Source organism: Onychostoma macrolepis, chromosome 08 (genome assembly GCF_012432095.1).
Source record: "Onychostoma macrolepis isolate SWU-2019 chromosome 08, ASM1243209v1, whole genome shotgun sequence".
In the NCBI taxonomy this organism is placed as follows: domain Eukaryota; kingdom Metazoa; phylum Chordata; class Actinopteri; order Cypriniformes; family Cyprinidae; genus Onychostoma; species Onychostoma macrolepis.
In genome coordinates, this window is record NC_081162.1 from 7,007,598 (window position 1) to 7,034,407 (window position 26,810).

The 26,810-nt window shown below is 35.7% G+C and overlaps 1 protein-coding gene across 1 annotated transcript in view; it reads right to left on the reverse strand.

The window, feature by feature from the left end:
• Positions 1–5,548: 5,548 nt before the first annotated feature.
• nr6a1a (nuclear receptor subfamily 6, group A, member 1a) overlaps positions 5,549–26,810 on the reverse strand; it is a 99,584-nt gene continuing 78,322 nt past the window's right edge. The window contains 9 exon segments of the mRNA XM_058784938.1: positions 5,549–8,722; positions 8,798–8,950; positions 9,180–9,251; positions 9,254–9,300; positions 11,650–11,904; positions 12,008–12,217; positions 12,485–12,651; positions 15,500–15,555; positions 17,448–17,678. Of these exon segments, the coding sequence (XP_058640921.1) occupies positions 8,586–8,722; positions 8,798–8,950; positions 9,180–9,251; positions 9,254–9,300; positions 11,650–11,904; positions 12,008–12,217; positions 12,485–12,651; positions 15,500–15,555; positions 17,448–17,678 (1,328 nt within the window). The 3' untranslated portion in view covers positions 5,549–8,585.

A 26,810-nucleotide genomic window follows, 5' to 3' on the forward strand; every position in this document is an offset into this window, starting at 1 on the left:
ATCAAAGTTCTGTAGTTTTCATTGTGAGTGCAAAACGAAAAGCATTTGTATTGATAATGATGCATTGATAATCAAGTAAACTAAAGTTGCTTCGGTGCAGTAAGTATTCATCTTGAAATATTACTAATAATAATATAAAACGTACTCTCATGTTTGCTTTATAAAAATCAGTAAAGAGTAGCATGACCTGAAGGTAGACGTTATACAATTATAATTATAAAAGGCCTTTTACTTGCTAAAAAAGAGCATAAAGTCTTAATCAGATGACAGAAGGCATGTAGAAGATTGTGTGATCGTTTTGATAATTTAGAGTCCTTAGTAATTAGCACATTGAATATGATATGAATAAGACTTAATACAGGTTTAAAAATGTCCGTAATGATGCATGAAGCTATGTGTCTTTACAGGCATATATTAAAATAGAATTCATTATATATATTAAAAAAATCTCTGTACATCCACATGCAGAAGAAGGAATGTTTTACAGGTTTAGAATGACAGGGGAGTAAATGACCAACGTTTTATTTCAAGATGAGCTAAATGAGTTCACCAGGGTTTTCCAGAATGAAGATGTTGAGGTTGTTTTGTCTTTACGGCAGGATGACTGTTGTGTCACGTCTCTACTCAAATGATAAGATGCATTAGAAAAACACTTATCAAAGCTCAGCTCTCCGTATGATTCATAAACATATTCTCACACAGTGAACAAGAAGAAAACAGCATCAGGCACCATTCCGATCCAAACACCTTTCTGAGCATTTATTGGATATGATTAAATTAATTTTTTTATTTCCAAATAATAATTATTTCTAAACATTAAAAAAAAGTTGTACTGTAACACTTCAGACCTGACAAGAAAATAAAGAGATAACAAATTATTAAATAATCTAATACTTAATACTGACTGTGTTTTCTTTCTCTGCTGGGTTGTGAAAAGATGCCTGGGAAATCAAACACCTGCTCTCTGCGTATAAGACGGTTATTTTCATGCCATTTGTCTTCTATTCAGCTTCTTGGGAAAAATCTTCTGCTTTGTTGGAGACATCTCAGAAATCAAATAGCAAATCTCTACTAATTGCCCTCTACTTTTGCAACAAAAACTGTCCTTCAGAGCTGAAAACCATTATGCAATGGATGAACTTCTCATGCAATATTCAGCATCTCACAAATCCTCATGCACCTACACTAGAGGCAGAAATTAACGAGGGTTTAGGGCAAAAATGCCACCAAACTGAACCAAAATGCCCCCAAATTCAAGACAAGAGGGCAAAAAAAGCATGCACAGTTAATATTACATCTGTTATATATCTGCCTCACACCTGAAGATTTGAATGCATAAAAAGCAATAGACTACTTCATAAATTGTTCTTAGGTTGTTTTGTCTGTGTAGCCAGAATCTGACATGCCATTTCCCAAAACACAAAAATACTTTCTTATACTGTATTCTATTAATTGACATCAACAATCATTACAATATCAAGAGCAATAATCAACATGTTTCAGAATGTTTATATTATGAAATTGTTGTGTGAATGCAAACTTTGAGCATCATTACACATTACATCATTTCCAATTTTAATTATTATTATTATTATTTGTATTTTTTATTTGTTTGTTTGTTTTATTGGTCCCACTTTATATTAGGTGGCCTTAACTACTATGTACTTACATTTAAATTAATCATTTGATACAATGCACTTATTGTGTACATACATGTTTTTACATTGTACTTATGTTTTTAAAAATACCTATATGTAATTACATCTGTAATTAATTTGTGTAATTATATTTATAATTACACTGTTAACCCACCCTTAAACCTACCCAGACCACCAAACCTGTCCCTAACCTTACCTGTATCACACCTCAATAGCAGCAAAATTGTTTTGCAATACAATATGAACACAATAAGTACATTGTACTTATTTTTTGATGTAAGTACATAGTAGTTAAGGCCTCCTAATATAAAGTGTGACCGTTTTATTTATTTATTAGTTTTCTGTTTCATAAAATTTTATTGGTAACAGTCTGTAGTATTTAGATGATTGAAGTAAGTTAAATTTAAGTATTTGACTTTAAGGCAACAAGGATAGATTTAATCAGGTAATTATAAAAATTGTATTCACAAGGAAAAGAAGAAAAGAAAAAAAAAAAAGTCCATGGTAATCATTTCCAGGGGTCAAATATTGCCCCTTAATGGAAAAGGAAAATGGAAAATCTTTTTTAGTAAATATTGTGTGTTGTATTTGTATTTATTTACATTTCTTTATGATTTAATTATTAGCTTTTCTTCAAATCACACACTGCCTGCAGTTTCTGTGTGAACCTCAGTTTGGCAAACCCTGATCTAGAATATCAACTTAACCATAATCATTATATTAGAGATGGGTATTATTTGCAAACTTCAAAATCAGCTGAGTCAGTGAGGCCGGTTAGTCGTCTCTCTCTGTCAAATGTGTGTTTACATGACCTGGACAAGCCTGAGCTCAGTGAGGCGGCACTATCAGTGCATAAATATTGTTCATTCTGCAATGATGGACTCTCTGTGCAACACATGCAGAGTTTAGTTTGGGCTGGATTGATGAGAACCCTTCGTGGAGGTGCCATTGGTCTGTTTGTGTTTAAATGATGAAACTCCAGTGTCTCTGGCACAAGCAAACTGGGGAAGCCACTGACTGGATGGGGTCAAGCTCATCTCTATTAGTGAGGAACAGAATTTGCTGACTTGTAAGGACAGGACAAAATGATATCAGTACTACCTGAAGGGAGGAGATTAGAAAAATACAGAACAATCACATTTTGGATGAAAAATTACAGATTGTTTTTATAGTGGGAACAGAACATGAATAGTGTCCTAAATAGGGCCTAAAAAATAAATAAATAAATAAAAAAGCTCATGAAAGACCATCATCGTCCTTCTAAATAAGATCAGACTACACTTTATATGAACCGTTCTGTGCTTCTTTTTATGTCATATACGGTTTAAGTTTTGCAAGTCTGAAATCTAAACGGCATAAAACCCTCATTTATATGATTTTATTTTCCAGCAATAAACATTCTAAAGATTATTTAAACATCCATTTATCATCTAAATTAGCAATTTGATCAAAATTGTATCAACATGTAATAATGTATAAATTTAAAAAAAAATTAAATATAATAAAAACAAGACGTTTGAAAATTATGAATTCGTTTGGGGCCAAATTTTGGTTTATTAATAAAATTACATGTAAAGAAAACATTTGGTATTTTTTCATACGACTTGGAAACAGGGTTGAATTATAAATTAATAATGATACATGTCCTCCCATCATACCGTATAAAAGGACCAAATTATTAATGAAATACATATTAAAATTATTATTAAATTAAATGTTATTATAATGTTGGGCGGTTGTAACATTATGAATGTCACTTTTTTTGTAATGCATTTAGCAGACGCTTTTATCCAAAGCGACTTTTTTTATCAGTATGTGTGTTCCCTGGGAATTGAACCCACGACCTTTTTGCTCTACCACTGAGCCACAGGAACACTAGCTTATTAACACACTTATTATTTATTAAAATGATCAAAATTAGGGTTACACTAAATAAATTCAATGCACACAGACTGAAGTAGTTTGTCTTTGGTTTTTTTAATTGTGATGATTTTGGCTCACATTTAACAAAAACCCACCAATTCACAATCTCAACAAATTAGAATATGGTGACATGCCAATCAGCTAATCAACTCAAAACACCTGCAAAGGTTTCCTGAGTCTTCAAAATGGTCTCTCAGTTTGGTTCACTAGGCTACACAATCATGGGGAAGACTGCTGCTCTGACAGTTGTCCAGAAGACAATCATTGACACCCTTTCACATGGAGGGTAAGCCACAAACATTCATTCAAGAAGCTGGCTGTTCACAGAGTGCTGTATCCAAGCATGTTAACAGAAAGTTGAGTGGAAGGAAAAAGTGCGGAAGAAAAAGATGCACAACCAACCGAGAAAACCGCAGCCTTATGAGGATTGTCAAGCAAAATCGATTCAAGAATTTGGGTGAGCTTCACAAGGAATGGACTGAGGCTGGGGTCAAGGCATCAAGAGCCACCACACACAGACGTGTCAAGGAATTTGGCTACAGTTGTCGTATTCCTCTTGTTAAGCCACTCCTGAACCACAGACAACGTCAGAGGCGTCTTACCTGGACTAAGGAGAAGAAGAACTGGACTGTTGCCCAGTGGTCCAAAGTCCTCTTTTCAGATGAGAGCAAGTTTTGTATTTCATTTGGAAACCGAGGTCCTAGAGTCTGGAGGAAGGGTGGAGAAGCTCATAGCCCAAGTTGCTTGAAGTCCAGTGTTAAGTTTCCACAGTCTGTGATGATTTGGGGTGCAATGTCATCTGCTGGTGTTGGTCCATTGTGTTTTTTGAAAACCAAAGTCACTGCACCCGTTTACCAAGAAATTTTGGAGCACTTCATGCTTCCTTCTGCTGACCAGCTTTTTAAAGATGCTGATTTCATTTTCCAGCAGGATTTGGCACCTGCCCACACTGCCAAAAGCACCAAAAGTTGGTTAAATGACCATGGTGCTGGTGTGCTTTACTGGCCAGCAAACTCACCAGACCTGAACCCTATAGAGAATCTATGTGGTATTGTCAAGAGGAAAATGAGAAACAAGAGACCAAAAAATGCAGATGAGCTGAAGGCCACTGTCAAAGAAACCTGGGCTTCCATACCACCTCAGCAGTGCCACAAACTGATCACCTCCATGCCACGCTGCATTGAGGCAGTAATTAAAGCAAAAGGAGCCCCTACCAAGTATTGAGTACATATACAGTAAATGAACATACTTTCCAGAAGGCCAACAATTCACTAAAAATGTTTTTATTTTATTTTATTGGTCTTATGAAGTATTCTGATGTTGAGATAGTGAATTGGTGGGTTTTTGTTAAATGTGAGCCAAAATCATCACAATTAAAAGAACCAAAGACTTAAACTTCTTCAGTCTGTGTGCATTGAATTTATTTAATACACGAGTTTCACAATTTGAGTTGAATTACTGAAATAAATGAACTTTTCCACAACATTCTAATTTATTGAGATGCACCTGTACATTGTATAGCTTTTTGTATATAAAAATATCTGCTCCGTTTTCCCCCTATACATTCTATATTCATTATTTACTGTATTTACACATTTCTTGATAGTTTATAATATTTATTAAATTTATTATTATTATTATTATTGTGCATATATCCATTTTTAACCATAATGTTAAATATAATGTTATTGTTGTAAAATAAATTAAATATAAAAAAAAATTATATTAAATTATTAAATCATTTATTGTTGTATTTATTACAAACAGTTAAGATCAAGACCTGTGAGATGGGACAGGCCAAAGTCACCGCCAATTTGATAAGCTGTTTTATTTTATTTTAGTTACAAGATGATCAAACATATAAATTAAACATTCCTCACCAATTTGCATATTTGCGATACATGAAATACTTTATGGTTCATACTGCAAAGCTCAACATTAAAACATGTAGAGATGACAAGACACTGTTTCACAGTTGCATAAGATTCACATTTATTTGGTTTCAAGTCCTAAAACATTCTAAACATGCTTTATAACACATATGGGTCACATTCTTCACAGGTAGTAAAAGTCAGAGGAGCAGAAGAAGAGGTTTGTGACACAGGTTAGGAAAAGCACCTCAGACAACGCTCCCAAAAACAACACGCCTGATGCCAATACAAAGACAAATACAAATTAATTTAGCATGTACTAGAGTTGTTTTGGGGTTTTCAGGAGCGTGTCTATTCCCTGAGATATCACCCATGTTTCAAAACCTCTCGTCTGGCTCTGTATGGTTTGCTCAAGCCCCAACATTCACCAATGTTTCTTCTAATAAGATTCCCACCGGATCAAGAAGAATCCCAAAGAGAACTGGTACAAGACTGAAATAAGTTCCCTGGCTATGTAAAACTGACAGCACCATGATAGTCTTTCAATAGCCAATCGGCATACCCGTAACAATCAAGAAAGAAATCTGATTGGCTGAAAAGTGTCAAAGCATTAACATGATTACAATGGACTGACAAAAAAGCTTGTAAACAGTTGAGAAATAATAATAAAGTCATATAGACAAAAAAATACATTCTTCATGAAAACAATTCACAAACAGTGTTTACAACTAGGAATATAATACTGTTCATTTCACATGTTATAATTGCACTGAGAAATGGTCTTCATTGAAGAGTGAGGTAAATATGCAGCATCTGATGTCTATCAGGCATTATTTTAGGAATTATTTTAAGACAATGACGGAATATGAATGATGAAAATGATTAACTCTGAAGTTTCCAGAATGGCATATGAAACGGACAAAGAAACATGGTCACTGGTGCTTTGAAACCAATAAATAACGATTAATACTTTTCCTTAATGAAAGCACGCTACATGATGACACACAAAAGAGGTAGTTTCAATGAAAAATGCATAAAAAGAAACAAACGAGGACACATTGTAAAATATGAAGGAACGACAGAAAACAAAAAATACGTAGATGGGGAGTGTGGCTCTTTTAAAGAATTCAAAAAGCTTCCCTCAAAAGCCAGATTAACAAAACTGTTCAAATAGAGGGATATTCCTAGAGAGTTTCTTCCAGAGATGCTGGTCTGAGAAACTCAGGAGGGCTGGTGTTTATAGCAGCGTGGTTTGCGATATATCTCCACCTTCGACTTTATTCTGATGTGGGTGATGGCTTACAAATGCACAGTTTCGCAGAGCTTTTAAACACTTCCACCACATTCAGAGTTTAGTTTGACATTTAGCTAGCTCACACTCCAAAACAAGCCCTCGCGAGAAAAGAAAAAAGTCACGATATCTACCACAGTTAACGACGTACAGAATGAAACGACGACGAATGAAGGGACACAAACGAATGCGTTGTGGGATGGATGAAACGTTTAAGATTAAGGACACGCAGAGCGGCATACAGACAGATGTGAAGCGTCCACCAAACAACACAACGCCAAATGTTGCCACCGAGGTTTAGCTGCACTTGAGATGGGCCGTTACCAGGCTGAACCTGCGTCTTTGGTACGGGCCTCTTTGTCATTGTCTGGTGCAAATATGTAAACATTACGACACATATCGAACGTGTTTGGAATGTCTGAAATGAAGAGAGTTACAGCGAGCACAATCCACTGACAAAACCTCCAAGGCGTCAGATGGCTCGTTATAACCGGACTAGCTAGCATCTCAGTCATGTTTTTTTTCTCTAATCGGGTTTACAGTAATACTCAAAACCAAAACAAAATAGTCTTCAAAACAACACTTCCCACTCCCCAGAACAGTAAATCAAAACATAAAAAAACATCTAAAAGGACCTACAATGTCCAGAATACTACAAACTACTAAACCTACAAGTACATCAGCACTGCGATATCTGAGAGAGAGATGCGAGTGAATTACAAAAACAGTAACTTTACCCTGTTTAAAACGTGAGGGAAGGAACCAGCAGCAGACCAGTGGAAACTAGACTGCGAGGAAATCCACTTCTCTCCATCTGAACTCAAATAAATGCCCTTTATTTTAGTTCGAGAGCATTTGGCGGGACAAATTTGAGAACTTTGCAACCAAATCTGATGCTAATGCTAATCATTCTGTCTGAATGCTGATAAATACTTCATGGTCAAACTCTACATCCTTCAACGAGTGCTCCAAATTAAGGAACAGATTGTTTTTCTGAAATAAGAAAGCCAATACACCACATTTGACTGCCGGACTGAGTGCAAACCATGTGGAGTGTGCAGTTTGATGATGGAAACCGCTGTTCTCCCCAGAAGTCTCTCGTATTTTCAACAAGGGCTTACTTCCCTCCAAATCTGCATAACACTTTGGTCAAAAAAAGAAAAAAAAAAAGAAAGAAATCAACAATATTAACACACATATTCTGTTGTCGTTTCGTCCCCAGCCTATGATTGTGAAACATTCCCGTACACCTCTCCTTTGTGTAAACAATCACGCTCTCCATCGCAGCCTTGTGTAGAAAGATAAAGCTACGTGACTACCAAGCGTGTGTTTGAGAACTGCAGCGCACCGCAAATGCGTAAGAAATGACAAGATGTTCTCAAACACGAGGCACAGTGTCGACGTTACCGGCCCGGAGCATCGCAAAACAGAGAGAGAGCACGTGAAACGTTTTCTTCCTGAGGTAGTCTTTCAATAAAACAATTCCTTTATCTGTCCCTATCGGCAGAAAGTGAACAGAGGTATAAAATAAAACCAAGTAGTAGATCTATCAGTGGTTACACGTCACATATCGCAGTTGGACTGAAGCGTGTGAAATCCACTGCGCTTTTTGTGCATTTTCATTTGAAAAGGAGCATGTGCACAGTGTGGATCAACATACATTCAGCTCTGTCTGGTAATAAATAGAGAGAAAAAACAACACTAATCTAAACAAAATGCATAAAATAGTTTCTTGTCACATTCATGAGAGGAGGAGAAGGAGGAGGATACCGGGAGCCCCACCCCCAGATAACACCCCACCCCCGTGCAATAGATGGGGAGGGTGTTTTCAAGGGGGAGGGGCTAGTTGGCAGGGGCGGTACCCTTTGTCACACAGGGGGAGGAGCTTGTCCTGAAGTTGTTCAGACTTGACTTACAGGAGTGCAATACTGCCTTAAACAGCAGGGGGAGCTGCTCCAAAGGGATGTTGACCAACTTCCCTGAAAAACGAGGGGAGAAGGGTGATATCTGACCACTAAATGGATTGTCCTTAAATGTGTTGTTTTTGGACATACCTGCAATGCAGCGGATTTCAGGCAGACACATCATGATCTCGGGAAAGCGTTTGGGCTGGTGAGGGTACTTGTACTCAGTGTAATCCTGACAAACGTACCAGTAACGTTTGTTCAACTGCTCCAGCTGGGTCACATTGGTCAGACCGTGGATATCTAGACACATACAAAGAAACATTATGATGCCGGAAATATATGAAAATGAAACATTTGCTTTTCATGTCGTTATACTATTATGGCTCTATTATTGTTGATTCTGAAGATCTGTTTAAGTGCTTAGGCAGTGATTATCATAAGATGATCAATAATCAGCCCAGTCAGAAGTGCATCAGCACACAGTATATAATGTAATATTGTATTATAATGGAAATACTTGCTGTTTTACCTTGATTAAGGAAGTTGATGGCCTTCATGCACGCATATTCCTCATTGCTGACCTTCAGCTGATGGAACTTCGGAACAGATAGATCAGCTTCTCCATCACCTCCATCCCATCCTCACTGAAACTACACACACAAACAATTCATCAATCAACTACAGGTCTAACACCTGACCTCACACTTGCGTCAACAAGATCCAATTTGCATTGACAGCATTGATGTGATCAGAACAATATGTAGATCAGATCTGAGCCAGCATGACAGCTAAATCACTTCAAAAAATTTAACTAAAATCATCAATCATTTTTCCCCATTACATGTGACAGAGATCTGTTTTTATGACTGAATGAACAGAATAAACCCAGACTGAAACTGAAATGTTCAATTCTAATCAGAACCACTTTCATACTGAAATAAATCAGACACGTAGCTTACATTTTAGCAATGTGACGTCTGTGAAAATAGGAATTTAATTGATTTTTATGGTAACATAACTCATAACTACGTGTTTGAATGATCACATTTTAAAAAATTATTATAATTTTGTTTTATATGATGAAAAAATATGAATGTAATTGTAATATTTGAATTTAATGAAATATGAAACCATGTGAGTTTAATAAACCTGTGACAAATGTTGGTCTATCATCTGATTCCATTTCCTTTGAGGTTATATTTGTGTACATCCTCTTAGCTGTTAAACCAGAGTTTATGAGATTAATTTATGTTACTAATCAGATAATAAGAATATGTTTGAGTGGGAGACCACATGAATGGTGTAATAACAGAAATAAAATAAGAATTAAAGCAATAAAGCACAGCATGAGGTGTATCTTGAGGATAAATTACTCCATAAAACCATCACTAAAGAGTGAACTCATGCCACGACGTACCAGCACCATTCAGTCTAAGTGCTTTTCTCTGCCTTTGTCACTCTATTCTAAAACCAATCGGTCTCTACGTTTATCTGCTGCACTCCTTTTAATTACTCCAGACTCTTTGAACTCTCTCCTTAAAGGTAGGTCATGATCTTCAGCGTGAACCTGCACAGTAAATGGGAATGTTTCACTACCTCAGACCTGCATTTCCGCCCAGCATGCAACAGTAAATCTACCCAGGAGATCAAGAAGAGATGGTTCAGAGGTCAGGTGATTGCGGACTAATTTACACACACCACAAACACTCCCCTCCTCCATGTCAGCACTAGTATTTCACTTGTCAGGCTACAGGTATATTAATCATAGCTCTAGAAATGTGCACGAGGGCCTGGAATTAGACCGAAATGCAAATCTAAACACATCTATAATGTTACAAAAGATTTCTATGCAAAAAAAAAAAAAAAGTATATCAGTTTCCACTAAAATATTAAGCTGTAAATATTAAGCTATTTAACTGTTTCAACATTGATAATGGCAACAAATGTTTCTTGAGCAGCAAATCAGCATATTAGAATGATTTCTGAAGGATCATGTGACACTGAAGACTGGAGTAATGATGCTGAAAATTCAGCTTTGATGACAGGAATAAATTACATTTCGAAATATATTCAAATAGAAAAAAAGGTATTTAAAATTATAATAATATTTCATAATAATACTATTTTACTATTTTTTGATCAAATAAATGCAGCCTTAGTGAGCATTAGAGACTTCTTTCAAAAACACAAAAAAAATCTATAAATGCAACAATTAAAAAAAAATTAATTAATTAAACACTCATTTTACACAATATTTGCAAATATACATTGTATAAAACTTTATTCATTCTTTCACTCAGATTATTATACTGATTAAGCTGTTAAAAAACTGAAAAAAAAAAAAAATCATAATACTATTTTACCTGAGCATTAGAGACTTCTTTCAAAAACACACACACACACACACACACACACACACAAAAGAAATCTAAACAATTAAATAAAAAAAAAAAATTAAATTAAACACTTACTTTACACAACATTTACGAATATACATTATATCAAATTGAATTAATCCTTTCACTCAGATTGTTGTACTGATTAAGCTAATCTGTAAAAAAAAAAAAAAAACTTAAAAAATCTTAAAAATGCAACAGTGTATCTCAAAAGGTTTATTACAAACATAAAAGCCACATTTTTTTGAGGAGATAGAGAGAATACAGGGAGAGACAGACAGACATAACATGTCTGCTTTGCTTTGCCTTTCTCCCACCTACACACACACACACAGTGGTCTCCACCTCTGTACAGAGATGCCTGAGAGTACCTGAAGCATGGAGAACAGTCTAACTACCGTGATTTAACACTATTAGGGATCACAACAAGCCCTGCATGCACAGAAGAGCAGGAAGGAGATATTTCTCAGGCCCATTCTTATTAGCGATATCCGATGAATCACTGTATTGTTTCTTATTAATGATCCAAACTGATCAGCAACATGTTCGAATATCATAGACGAGCGAATAAAACGTGTGTGACATAAACTGTACATTCCTCACCTCTGCAGCTCGTCGTCTGACGGGGTGTATTTGTCGGTGACGTTGGCGAGGTCGCCCAGCACCTGGGCGCTGTAGACTGTCAGGCAGGCCAGCAGGATGAGCTCCTGCCAGGTGGCGCTCAGGAGCCGTGTGTAGTCCTCGATGGACAGCTCGCAGAAGAAAGGAAGCTTTTTAATCCAGGAGATCTGTCTGAAGAGAAGTTCATCCGCCAGCCGACACAATAGTGCGAACAGCTCTACCTGAGTGACCCGATACCTGCGCAAGAGAAAGGATCATTACGTGAGGATTTGTACATTTTATGATTGTAAAGATTTGTAAAATGATTGACAACCCGCATGGCTTTTGAATGAATGTTTACCCGTCCTCAATGAGCATGGGTGTGCCCAGTGGGGCCAGTTCCTCTGCTGCCACCAGCTGACTGATGAGGGTATGACTCTGGGGGTACAGACTCCGAGGCTGGGCGGCGTATCCAAACAGGTGAGGCAGGAACTGGTAGTGCTGGGCCATTGCATTGCCAATGTACTGTTCCCTCAAAGCAGCGGTGTAGCCATTCAGCTCCACAGAGCGACTGTGTGGGAAAGAAATGGAAAGGAAGAGGAAGAAGAAAAGAAAAATAGGTTACAATACATTGTACTTTTGTGCAGAACACTTTATTTAATGCATCTGAGGCAAATACAAAGGAATGTTCATTGTAGTTAAAGCCTGTAATTTAAATTTGTAATCCAATATGTAATCTAAAAATCTAAAAGTAATCTAATCCGTAAATTTGTCCTTTTGCGTTTTGTGAATTATTCCCACAAACTGCGGCTTTTGCAGTGGAGAAGGGAATACTCACTTGGATGAAAGTGTGGATACAGGTGATGGCTGATTCCCATCGGAGACGCCATTGCCAGGGGAACTATGGTCACTGTCGCCGTTGTTTCCCCAAGTGTGTTCCGGGATGTTGGCATCATCCTTAAACTCCTGTCCAGACATAATCCGCTCGATCTCCTCATCAGAAATCTGATATTTTTTGAGAGATTTTTTGAATGTATTTACATTAGTGCTGTCAAATGATTAATCGCGATTAATCACATCCAAAATAAATGTTTTGTGTGTATATAATATATGTGTGTGTGCTGTGTATATTTATTATGTATATATAAATACACACACATGCATGAATATATTTACGAAAAAATATGTCATGTTTATATATTAAATAGATTTATATATAATATCATTTATATTAATATACATATATACATGTAAATATTTAAAATATACTGTATACTGTATGTGTATTTATATATACATAATAAATATACACAGTACACACATATATTATGTAAACAAAACTTTTATTTTGGATGCGATTAAATGCGATTAATCGCTTGACAGCACTAATTTACATGTATATATTTATATTCATATAATTTATTTTATATATATATATATACACATATATATATATATATATATATATATATTTAATATATAAACATAAAATGTTCTTAAATATATACATACATGCATGTGTGTGTATTTATATATACATAATAAATATACACAATACACACATATTATATATACAAAATCTTTTATTTTGGATGCGATTAATCGCGATTAATTGTTGCCCAGCTCTAATCACAACCAATCAAAAGCATGTGTGGGCGGGCTCTCTCTGGAAGTGCAATGCACTTGCAATAAAATGGATTTATTAATCTAATTCATAAATATTAAACCTTTTTAACATTATAAAATGTATATACTGAGTGACGGATACCATCTTTGTTATGGAATACACTCGTTGGTTTGCATTGAGTTACCAGTTGTACATATTTGCTTACATTTATTTTCAGGATCTGAGGTAAACTATCTGATGTTGCTTTCAGTATGGCTATAAGGTCACACAAAATTATATTCAAACTCACATTAGACACGTTCAACTTTGAATAAAGCCCATAATCACCTGAGATTTTCTACGGTCTCATATAGTTAGTATGTTGTTGCTCCAGCCTCGACGTCACGGAAATAGAAACCGTTTCTAAAATAGAAATTGTGCGTGTCGCAGCTAGTTAGGACATGGTGTGAGGGAGAAAGATTTTGTCGTGCAGATTTCGCAACAGGTTCAAGTTGGTCACAAGGATTTGCAAATTTTCATCAAAATTCTAAAACTGTGCAAAATATTTAGTAAGATGTGAGAGCACATTTACGGGAATATTGTGTAGATTCAATAGGAACGCGATGGGGAAATTTGGGAAAGATTTTTTTCACGGAGATTTTGCATGTTGACCAACAAAAAGCAGCTTGGTAGGAAAGTGTCTTCTGTGTGAGCTGTGCTTCATAAATCACTACACTAAAATAGACAATGGACCTTTTTGCCTGCAACATGTATATACAATGTATTCACACCTTAAAGGAATAGTTCTCCTGTCATCATTTACTCAGCCTCAAGTTTTTCCAAACCTGTATATGTTTCTTTCCTCTGCTGAACACAAAATAAGATATTTTGAAGAATGCTGGTAGCCAAACAGTTGACGGTAGCCATTTAATTGCTTACTATGGATAAAAATACTATGGAAGTCAATGGCTACCGTCAGCTTCAAAATATCTTCTTTTGTGCTCAAGAGAAGAAAGAAACTCACACAGGTTTGGAACAAGCAAAAAGCGAGTAAATTATGACAGAATTCTCGTTTTTTTGGGTGAACTATCCCTTTAAGAATGTGAAAGAGTTTGTCGATTTTATCCTGTAGTCAATATAGACCATAGGACAGGTGCAGCCGGAGAAAGACATTTTGTAAAAACTGCATACAAAGCGCGATTCGCTTCATACAAATATGACAGAAAGAGACAAACCAGCATTTAAGTCAAGGCCGTGCACTAAAAGTCCTTTTTCAATACATTTGATGGGTTCAAGCCATCTTTAACAGTGCTTTATTCTGTGTAAGGTGAAGCAACCAGCTATTGTGTGTTCCGGAGGCAATTAGGCCGAGTCAATACGATGGCAGTCTCTAGTGCTGGGATCAGGTGCAAACAAGAGCGCTATATGGACCAACAAAGCTAAACATGTATACCCGCTTTGTCCTGTCAAATACAACACAATAAATATGGCTCATCAGGGTAAACGCTGCAATATCGCTCACCGAATGTACTTAATGGGATCTTAAGTCTAATAGTCTCAGCAGAGAAACATGAGGCAAAGTTACATTTAACATCTATAAAAACACAAACCTTCAGACCAAAGGCCATGTTTTGGATTATTAGGCATGTCGAGGGTCACAAAACAACATATTTCCTCATTTGAGAATTAAACACATTCGCCTAACGCTGCTATTCATGCAAATGCAGAAAAACAGCTAAACACAATGATTTTATGAGGTCAGCTGACAATGAATGCAAAGAATGACAAAGCAATCCATTCAACGGTGCTCTGGCCTTGAGAACAGCAACTCCTCTAATGAAATTAACATCTTTAAATTACGCTGAGGTCACAAGGCCATATATCGGCACGTTGGGCTATTTATCCCAGAATTCTATTCCGCTCGTCTTCATTTGCGCCAAAACTAATCAGCTCTATTTCCTCCATTCACACCTGGAGAGGGCATGAACGCAAACAGCACGGCTGCTTTAATACGCTGTGGACACGACAGACATAAAAGACCGATGAGAAGCTTGAGATGAATGGTGGAGCAGGGAGTAATTAATTTGTGACTTTTAAAAAGTCCTAATGAAGTGAAATATAAGTATAGACGAGCGGCAAAGAACAGAGATCAGGGCACGGGATCGCATTGCATTAGACAGGAGAAGTCGATTTTGTTTTGTAAGAAAAGTATTGGTGTGATGAAAGCGAACGAGGGGTTATGGGTACCTGTACAGGACCAATGCTTTTATTCCTGCCTCCCGGCATGCCATCTTCTCTGATTGCTGAAAAACACAAAACCAAATAATGAGCTGAATGTCCATTCAAAAAGAATTTTACCTTCGAGATGAGACATTCTGAAATGCTTCGCCTCTTTTCAGCATTCAGATGGAAATGACAGAAAAATTACTTTGTATATGCCTCATGAAAGCGATTTAGATGTTAACCGCTAAAGAAGAAAAAAAACAATTAAGGCATGCTTTCAGTGACATAAAAACTTTGGGGAAGAAATGCAGACGTTAAAAAAGAATCTAAGAATCAAGAATCTGAAGTACAGAAGAAGGTGGATTGGAAATGTTGCTCGATAATTCATACTTTGACAACATTCTTTGGCCAGAACATTAATTATTTTCTATGTATTGATGAGCTTTGCTATTGATTGCTATGTATTATGTGAGTTTTCTGAGTCTAAAAATCTTTAGATAATGCAGTAAATGCAATAAGCCACTGAAGGATTTGTCCACAAATAAGTCTTGTTGCTGAGTGCATAAACAGTGGTAAAAATCACTGTAAAGTTCCGTTTCAGATTGGCTTTTGCTTTTATAAACTGGCAACAACAGATTTAAAAGATGTAATATTTAAATAGCTTATTAATAAGTATAATTTAGTTAATTAATGTTCAATTTTTTAAATGAGATTAAACAGCTTAAATGTGTTATATTTGTGTTTAAAACACACCAAAAGTGTGCTTTATTGTATCGAGTGTACTTGTAGTGTGCTTCAAATCTTAAAGTATATTTAAAAAAAACTGTATTTGTGGATAATATAATATGAATTAAACAAAAGGCCAATTAAGTGTACTTAAAGAGAGACACTTTTACGACTATACTTCTTAACATACTTTGAAAAGTGCACTTTATAATAATGCTAAATTAAACATTTCACCTAAAATGATTTAGTTGTAATAATTTATCATGCTTTAAAGATGTACGCTAATTTTGATGTGTTGACTAACATAGTAAAGCACATGTACTTTTACATTTAAAATGAATATATTTTAATGTACTAAAATGCAACTTCATCATTACAAATATGTATTTACAAATATGATTAAATACATGACATACCAGTTTCAATAGAAATGGCAGTTAAGTATATTTTAGTTTACCACAAATGAAGCATATCCAGCAGTACTTTAACCACATTTCAAAGACATTTATTTTAACTATGTTAATATGAAATTACAGATAAAGATATACTTAAGTCCTACTTAAGTATGTCAAAAAAACGGTTTTTTTAGTTGCATTTAATATAGATTTAAAACAGTACATTTTCTTTTAAATTGCAATTAACAGGCACTTGTCCAAAAACACTACATTCGGTTCACATATTATATAGTATATTATTTCTGTTAAAAGTCCAAAACAGTAAAAAATTAAATGATCTGTGACTGTCGTTATCTATAGTGTGTGCTTTTTTTTTTTCTCTTTTCTTCAGAGATGTACTGTATCTAAATTACAAGCGCATTGTTAGCTCAGCCCTTGTGCATTATTGGTATGGTCACTAGAGGGCAGTGGTGATTGTTTTAATGTATTTTCCACCAATTGTAGTTGTTTCCAAACTACCTATGCTGCCCATAAGCAATACAATGACTAATTAATGTCCCTGTTGAGAAGACCAAATTAGACAAGCTCGAAATTCCATGCAGGTTCAGACAGGTCAGAGCTGGTTTGGCTAGTAAATGCTGATCAGCCAGTCATGCTGATCTCTATTGTGGAAGGGAAAAAAAGAAAGGTCATATTAGTTTAAGCTGTATTTTGGTTAACCAGCAACAGTCGACCAGGTCAACTTTGTTTCCCACCATCTGGTAATCCAGCTTGAAAACTTACAAAACCACTTGAGGCTGGTTTTAGTTGTGCATTTAAGCAAAGTGACAGATATGACCGTATTGGCTCACCTTTGCGGTTCATTCCCATCTGCAGGCACTTGAGCAGCCTGCAGTACTGGCAGCGGTTGCGCTGTTTGCGCGACATCTCGCAGTTCTTGTCGCGGCTGCAGCGGTAGACGCGCTTGTTGCAGATGCTGCGCTTGAAGAAGCCCTTGCAGCCCTCACAGGAAATAATGCCATAGTGCAGTCCTGTGGCACGGTCTCCGCAAATAAGACAAGAGCGCTGCTCAGCCTGGTCATCTGAGAGAAACACACAAATACACATGTGCATACGAATGTATTCTGTATATTTTAGATCAATTATTTTGCCACCATTTACATCTATTGTACATTCATTCATACACTAAAAGTCCTACTGACCGCAAACCTTTGAATAGTAATGTTTTTGAAAGGAGTCTCTTATATGCTCACCAAGGCTGCATTTATTTGTTTAAAAATACAGCAAAAACTGGGATATTGTGGACTATTATTACAATTCAAAATGACTATTTTGCATTTGAATATATATATTTCAAAATGTAATTTATTCCTGTGTATCTTCAGTCACATGACCCTTCAGAAATCATTCTAATATGCTGATTTGCTCTCAAGAAATATTTATTATTATCAATGCTGAAAACAGTTTGTAATATTTTAGTGAAAACAGTGAAACATTGTTTTCAGGATAAAAGAGTAAAAAGTTCAAAAGAACAGCATTTATTTAAACTATAATATTTTTAACATTATACATTTCTTTACTAGTCATATTTGTTCAATTGAATCCACTGTTTCTGAATAAAAGTATTATCTATAACAGAAAAGAGAATTATTTTGTACATAAAAGCATCATAAAACATAATAAAGTTACAAAAATCTTAAATAAAAAGTGAAAGTGTTTTTAAATAAATATCTACAACTTTTTCTGACGTTACAAAGGCTGTGTGGGTTAACCTATAATTACTTCCACCTTTCATTCAAAATCTGATGCATTATTTTACACGGAATATCCAGTTTTACCCAGAAATGCATCAGATAATTAAAGTTAAATGCATTTCAAAAGTCACGCCACATTACTTTCAAGATACTTCCAACAAAATCATCAGGATTCATTTATAGAAAGAAAAAAAGTAGGCAATTTAGAAATAATTGAGATTGAAGGACCCTATTCCCACAACACCAAGACAAACAAACACTGTACACACACACACACACACACACCCTCCCCCGGCCAAAACAGGATCCTTGACCAGATGGGTGGGTGCCATAGTAACGGTGAATGGCATGGCCGCGAGAGGAATGTGCTTGCTCACCGAGGCTGTGGCGTCACGGCTGACTTAGCGAAGAACGGGTTCAAACCAAGAGCAGCGGAAACACTAACCCTCCCTTCCTCCTCCCCTACTTCCCTCTGTCCCGCTCGCCCGCTGTCAGGACTATGAGATCAGCTAACACTGAAGCCTGCCACCTAATGAAGCTGTACAATCAACACCGCTGCTCCTTCACAAGACCAAATAAACCCCACGGAGGAGAGAAAGAGGCTGAGAATGAATCATTCTTTTGAACCGATTCTTTTTAAAGATTCAATCAAACCAATTGTTTGGGAGTCAAACTAAGAGGCAGAAAATAAAATCACTCAAATCAAAACTCACAAAAATGAATCAGATGCTATCAATAATGCTTTAGTTTGTAAAACTAAATACAGTTTTATAAAAATGTTAAAATGTGACAAGCTATCAGAATTTCAGCTTATTTTTGGTCATACATATATTTTTTGATACAAATATCAGCAAAAATTGCATATTTTTGTTCAGTTTGGGACTCTGAATAAAACAAGTCTTTTTTCCTCCATATTCTTCACTCTATGAACCTCGTATATTAAATATACTTTTTCAAAAATATATGTATCTTTTAATTTTGTATCAGGTTTCATACATTTTTCCTTTTTCAGAGTATTTATATGTCAGACTTTACAGGCCTAATACAGCGGCATGTGATGAACATCAGCGTTTAAGTAATCGCATGATGAAATAAATTCATTGAAAGGAAAAATTTATAACGATTCAGGCTTCTCAGCATTATAAAGATGACATCTTTCCATTTGTGTAAAGGTGATAGCATAAAGTGGTGAAAGATCCACAGCTTATTGAAGTGGAAATGTCAGGATAAAGCATCGCGGAAAGTCAAACGGATAAACACAAACAAGGATCGTTTCTGCGTGAAAGAGCGAGGGGAAAAAAAGGAAAAACACTGCTGCTGACGGAGAATGTGGCGGGGCCGGGACTGTGGACCATTAACGGAGAGTTCAAGTCATAAAAACAGGGTCATGGCCCAGCGCCTTTTCTTTCTCAATATGAGAGGGAGTTCCACAGGCCCGTCATTACAGCAGAGTCAAGAACAGGCCATTCATACCATCTGACATGCCTTTTACTCCTCTATAGGACAGTATGATTACAGTGCAAATGCTGCCTTTTCTTTCGGCCGCCTTTCTGTGGGCTTTCAAAGCGGCGACGCTTCAGTGTTTTCTGAGGGTCAACAGTGCAGGGATACAGTCGAATGTTAAGTGTGGGGCTTTCAGTCTTACTTTACAGACCATGTTTAGTCTCTCAGAGGGTTTAAAGGTTCGTATTTTGACTTGAAGCATGAGGGTTTGCTTACAAATATTTGAAATGATTTACAAATGAACTGATAGATGACTAATGAATTTCAGACAGATGACTGCTGGGAAAGAAAATAATCAGTAAATATTTTTCTTGTATTCTGTTTCATCAGAATACAAGAAAGCCAAAGGGCCACAAGAAAAGCTATCAGTCTGATATTAAATACAGACTACCGTTCAAAAGTGGTCAGTAAGATGTTTTTTTTAAAGAAATGAATACTGCACGGATGCATTCAGTTGCCCAATAGTGACAGTAAAGACATGAATTTCTATTTCCAATAAATCCAGAAAAAAATGGTTTTCCACAAAATATTAAGCAGCACAATTATTTTTTATCATTGGTAATGGTAAGAAATGTTTCTTGGGCAGCAAATCAGCACATTAGAGTGATTTCTGAAGGATCATGTCACACTGAAAACTGGAGGAATGATGCTAAAAATTCAGCTTTGCATCACAGGAATAAATTACACTTTATAATATATTACGATAGCAAACAGTCATTGTAAATTGTAATAATATTTCACAATATTACTGCTTTTAAACGAATAAATGGGGAACATAAGAGGCTTTCAAAAACATTAAAACATCTTACCAGCCACAAACAATTAAATGTGTATTTGTGATATAAAATGCAGCAACATTGTGAGGTTTTAATAGTTTAAAATGTGTAAAATAGTGCAAGAATTTCTGTGAATCCGTTTAACTTTAAATTGTCAATTTCAATGAACTGATTCAATGAATCTATGCAATTTTCATTTATTATGTTTTAAGAAAAATTGTTTCATGACACATGCCAAATATCACCAACAGGCTGAATAATATTGAACCACTATATTTTTAGCCCTACTTGGTGGGTCTTGTGTCCCTTTTTGTCTCCCAGGGTGAGAATATGCGAACAGACTCTCACTGATCTGTTAGATCTGGAGAATAGGAGACTTCTAAAAGCTTGCGCTATTACCATCTGAATGACATTGGCATTGAGATACCTGTGGTGATCTTTAACATACTGAGAGCTTTACTATACTAGAGAGCTCACTGTCAGATAAAGCTTATACAGGCCTTTCAAAGCTAAACATTGTCACTCTTTTACTGTTTATCAGCACTAAAACTGATGCATGTGCTACCAAATCATAAACTGCTTGCCTCTAACACACAAAAGTCAACCCTATTATTTTAATAAACGTGACACACAAGACGAGTGAAGAAGGGTGAGTAAATGAATCCGGATTGAGCACAAAAGTCAAATACTCTTTGGCTGTGACTTCATACCTTGGTGACATATTTGTCAAATGGAGAGGACGCCCATATGCGGTACTGTAACACTGACCCTTCCTTGTTACCCAAACCATTTGCCTGGAATTCCTGGCAGATGTTACGTTATGCAGGAGGCATTTGAAACCATAAATTATTGACCAGTGTATGTGAAATGACTGACTTCCTTTAATGAGAAAACACTGCTTCCAAAGTTGGCTTCCTTTATTCACACCCTGGCCTTCTTTGATTGGTTAAATTTGTCGCCCTCTCTTTCAAGTGCATGGCCACCCTATAAACCTGGAGTTCTCTCACACCTTCACACACTTGATCCCACAGCGTCACTTCACACCCATCTGCCCCGTCTCATTCTGCCCTGTCACTCACATGCACGCTCCAGAAAAGCTGCTACAACCAACTGCCACGCTTATTTAGGGAAAATGACTTGCAGCTTCTGGAATTCTTTTACAATCTTTTTGAATTTGTTAGTTAAAAACTTCATGAAAATATGCCCAGGCCACAGCGGAGTCTAAACTGCGGAGTTAAAACTGTTTAAATAAAAATATAATCCTCAATATAAGCCTATTCGTTTTTGTTTTTTTGGCATGTTTATCAGTTTTTATGGCGTGTTTTTGTGGCATTCTAAAAAATTTCAAAAATTTAGAAATTAATGTCATTGATTAAATGTAATTTTTGCTGCATTACAATATTTTTTTTTTTACTTTATTGTAAATAAATAATATTAAATGATTTGGCCACCAAATTCAAATTTTCTATATGCGCTTAACTGTTTTGAAAATGTTGTGTGTCAAAGTTTGACGTCAGTAATATTTGTTTTTTTCATTGATTATTTATATTCAGCAAGGAATAAAAATTAAAAAGTAACAGTAAAGACATTTAGAATGTCACAAAGATTCCTATTTCAAATAAATGCTGTTCTTTTGAGCTTTCTATTTAAATTCTGAAAAAAACATTAATAATAATTTTTTAAAAATTTTTTAAAAATATTTTTTGAGCATCAAATCAGCATATTAGAATGATTTCTGAAGGATCGTATGAAAAAAAAATCTAAATGGTCTTAAAAAACATTTGATTAAAATATATTTCTTATTTATTGCTTTTGATTTGGGGTGAAATATGACATGTTCTTGACTAGCTTAGTGAGATTCATTCCCTCATTATTTACCTCATCCATCCCATGTGACTCTGAAGAGGTGTGTTGAATGTGTGGCAGAATGAAAAAGTCAGGTTTAAACATTGATTTGAATCTTTCCTGTTGCTTTGGGCTGTGTGTCCCCACCCTCCACACACACTGGGCTCAGACCCCCCACTGCACCTATTAAAACCTGCATTGTTACCCTGAGGTCAGGCCGGGTTTCATTCCAAACTTTACCACGAGCAGGAAATGCAGCGCCTGCAGTTTAAACAGGGACACTGATATCAGTATCCTGACTGAAAGCACAGATAAACAAAAGTACAGTATTAAAAAAAAAAAAAAAAGAAAATCTCACAATGAATGCTCATTATATCTAGACTTTAGATTACTTACACAGAAATCCATATGTATAGACAAGTTGTTTATGTCTACAAAATTAATTTCAATCATTTCAGTGAAAACGTATAGATCAAAATTTTTTAACATCATGAGAAATGTTTCTAGTCAAGTGTGAGCAAATTTTTGACTGATAGATCATTATTGTGAAAAAATGACAATGAACTGTAGAATGTACAATGACTACCGTAGAAATTTTTTTTTTTTATTAAATATTAAATTAATATTTTTATTCAGCAAGAATGCATTAAATTGATCAAAAGTGACAGTAAAGACATTTACAACGTTACAAAAGATTTCTATTTCAAATGAATGATTTTGAACTTTCTATTTATTGTAATTAAAAGTAATTGATCAACATTGATAATAAGAAATGTTTATTAAGCAGCAAATCATCATATTAGAATGATTTATTAAGAATCATGTGACACTGAAGACTGGATTAATGATGCTGAAAATTCATCATTACATCAGAGGAATAAATTACATTTTAACATATGCTCACATAGAAAACACTTATATTAAACTGTAATATTATTTCACAATATAAAAGTTTTTACTGTATTTTTGATCAAATAAATGCAGCCTAATAATTAAAAATTTACCAAGAAATGATCAAAATATCATTTGAACTCCACTACAGTTACTGTTACAACAATAAAAATGTAAACTTGATATCTGCCACCAAAACTCTGAAAGATTTTACACTAGACACTATTAACTGTCTATACTTTCTACACTATGAATGTACATGCCAGTGGCCATGTGTCCGGGCAGGTGTGCGTCCCAGCAGCGGAGGATGGGAGGACAAAACAGATGAAGGCGAGCAGAGAGCGGAGGATGGGGAGAGAAAGAAAGACAGAGGTCTAACTCTCTACGAGGGCTTTGTCTTTTGTTTCCATTACAAATCAATCCTAGCTGAGCGGGCATGAGGTGGGGGGACTGTCCTGTACTTTTCCGCTCTTAGCACTCAACTCTTCCTTCTACTTATGATCTATATGCACACCTTTGACTTTTTGCAAATGCTTAACCCTGTCGAATCGGCCTATACATAAATCAAATTATTTCAAAAATCAATTGAGATTTAATTTTTATTGACAAATGTCAAGCCAAACCGTGATCTGGGGCAAATCACAGATATGCTGGTTAAATTGAAGTTTGTTCTCTATCCCAACTGATTTCAAGTACCCACCGATCCCGTTCGGATCTCCTCACCACCTCCACAGCCCGGACAGTGTTATGTTAATCGTCTGAGCTCCACACTTCCACAGTCATGACTAGCTCAGCTTTTCTCAAACCCAAAGCATGAAAGAAAGAATGAGAAGACTCTGCTCCCCTCCCCCTTTGACCTGCACACTGTAGTAATCTCATAACCATCACAAGAGGCCTGGAATTAGCATGTGGTAATTACACTGAGGCTCGGTCTTAATGTAAAGCAAACCATTCTGCTTACATAGACTGAATTAATCCTGGAGCTCTAAGAAAAGCTTTGTGCTTCATGTAAATGTGTTTCTGACAACAGTGCATTCTGACAGTTTTGCATGGTTTTTTTTTTTTTTTCATTTGGAACCAATATAGATTTTAAGCTGTTAAAGATGCATTCATTATATACAGATAAAAAGTTTGGGGGAAATAAGATTATTTTTTTTATATTAATAATTTTGAAAGAAAGAAATACTTGAATTAAGGATGTGCTCATAAAATAATTATAAGAAGAAAAAATGTTTCTTGAGCAGCAAATCAGCATATTAGAATGATTTCTGAAGTATCATGCGACACTGAAAGATTGGAGTAACGATGCTGAAAATTCAGCTTTGATCACAGGAATAAATTACATTTCACAATATATTCAAACAGAAAAATTATTTTAAATGAAATAATATTTCACACTATTACTCTATTTTTGATTAAATAAATGCAGCCTTGGTGAGCAAAAGAGACTTCTTTCAAAAATATAAAAAATTGTGCTGATTCCAAGCTATTTAATAATCACGTATATTATATCACCAGCTAATTAAACCATCCGAAGTCCAATTATCTGAAATCTTGACGAAACAAAAGTGAACATTTGAACCTTACAGCCAAATTAAGGAGGCACAGAGGAGTGAAGTTACATCAGAGTATTGACGCGCTCATCCACATCGCTGCGTTTCAACATCTTGAGCATTGTTTGGCCTCTCAGTAGCATCTATAGTTAGCTTAACAAAATCAATAAAGGCCATCAGCAGATAAAACACATCAAAACCTGAAATATTTGCAAACATTACACAAGACACCAAACCCTATTGATCAGGGCAGATGTTTTTCTTAGCTCACCATTTCTGAGATCTGCTATCTGGGTTTATGGGTCAACAAATACAGTCGAGGGCTCTGAAAATTTAAATTATTTCATCTAAAGTGATTGATGTAAAAACCATTTAGATGAACAATAAGTCTAATAATAAGCCTCAAATTTGTGTACGGCTCAAATTACATATAATTCTGGTCTATAATGGGGAAAAAGAGTCTTTTTGTGAGGTAAAGATCACATACCAGAAGGTTTTCAGCTACAGTATGGCCCTCATTTGAGAATACAAAAAGGTTGCAGCGATAAATCAATGAAAAGCAATGAACACAGACATCAATGATGTCAAAATAACACCTTTGTTTATCAGGCCTTCTGTGTGAAACAGCTTCACGTCTCCTAATGATCTCAGCACAGGATGAGTTTAGTGATTTACACTGCAAAAATCATTTGTTTTGAAGTTGTAAATAAATATTATAGGAGATTGTTTTACAAGAAAAGACGGTTCGATCCTTCAACTTCAAAATTTCATATTGAATTCAATGGGTTTTTCATACACTCACAAATAAAAGGCATTGATGGTTCCATGAAGAACCTTTAACATCCACGGAATCATGGAATCAAATCTTTTAAGAACTGTTCCATCAACGTGGTTCTTCTATGGCTTTGCTGCAGAAACCCTTTATTTTTGAGCTTGTAGATGTTGATAAGGGCTCATTTGTTGGAGAGCAGAAAGGTCGCTTCCTGAACAGGTTTTAGTTACTAAATTTAGCCCAGAATGGCTGAACCTGTACTCCCTGATGTCCTCTGCCGCTATTGATCTTCACATCGCCTGAATCCCCCTCCCCCGTGTGTATGAGCGCACACAAACACCCCTCCACCACAGAGGTGACTTCCTGCATGGAAGAGTGACGAATGGAGCCAAGGCAAAAATGCATGGAAAAACGGAGCAGCAGAGATGAGAGAAAGGAAAAAGAGGAAGAGGAGACAGAGGGATGAGTGAAGACCCTGAGAGATCACCCCCTTCTGTCGGAAACAATAACAGGGGAGATGGGTGGAAGGAGAATAGGATTAAAGGGAGGAGGAGTCATGTACAGTGTCCTTTCAGCTCCCCCACACACACTCACACACACAATAGTGTTTTCACATACCACCCTTGAACATATTCACCCTCCAGTACAATACTGTGGCATTTTCCAATCGAGTTTCCAATCCATTCAAATTCAACCACAAAGCCACAATGCCTCTGCGAACCTCTTGTTATCATAATCACTTGTTAAGAATGCATAACAACAGACCAATATGGGTTTCAAATGGCCGACTGTTAAAAGCAGTGGCTAATGGTTGATATAATGGCACATAATATAATATAATAATATTTTAAAGTATTTTTTTTAATATATTTAATTTATTATATTTAATTGAATACTAATAGCATTATCAAAATGGAATTTTTTATTTATTTGAGTATTTTTATTGATATTAACTGTTCGCAAGGCTGCTGTTAGAACAAACACATTAACTGTAACAGAGTGATTATTGGCTGACGCATTTGCTCAAACTGGCCTAAACTGGCTTGGCTGATATAATGGTCAGTCGATCACTAATCACCTCTACATATAAAAGTGTGTGGATATTTAGATTATATATTTA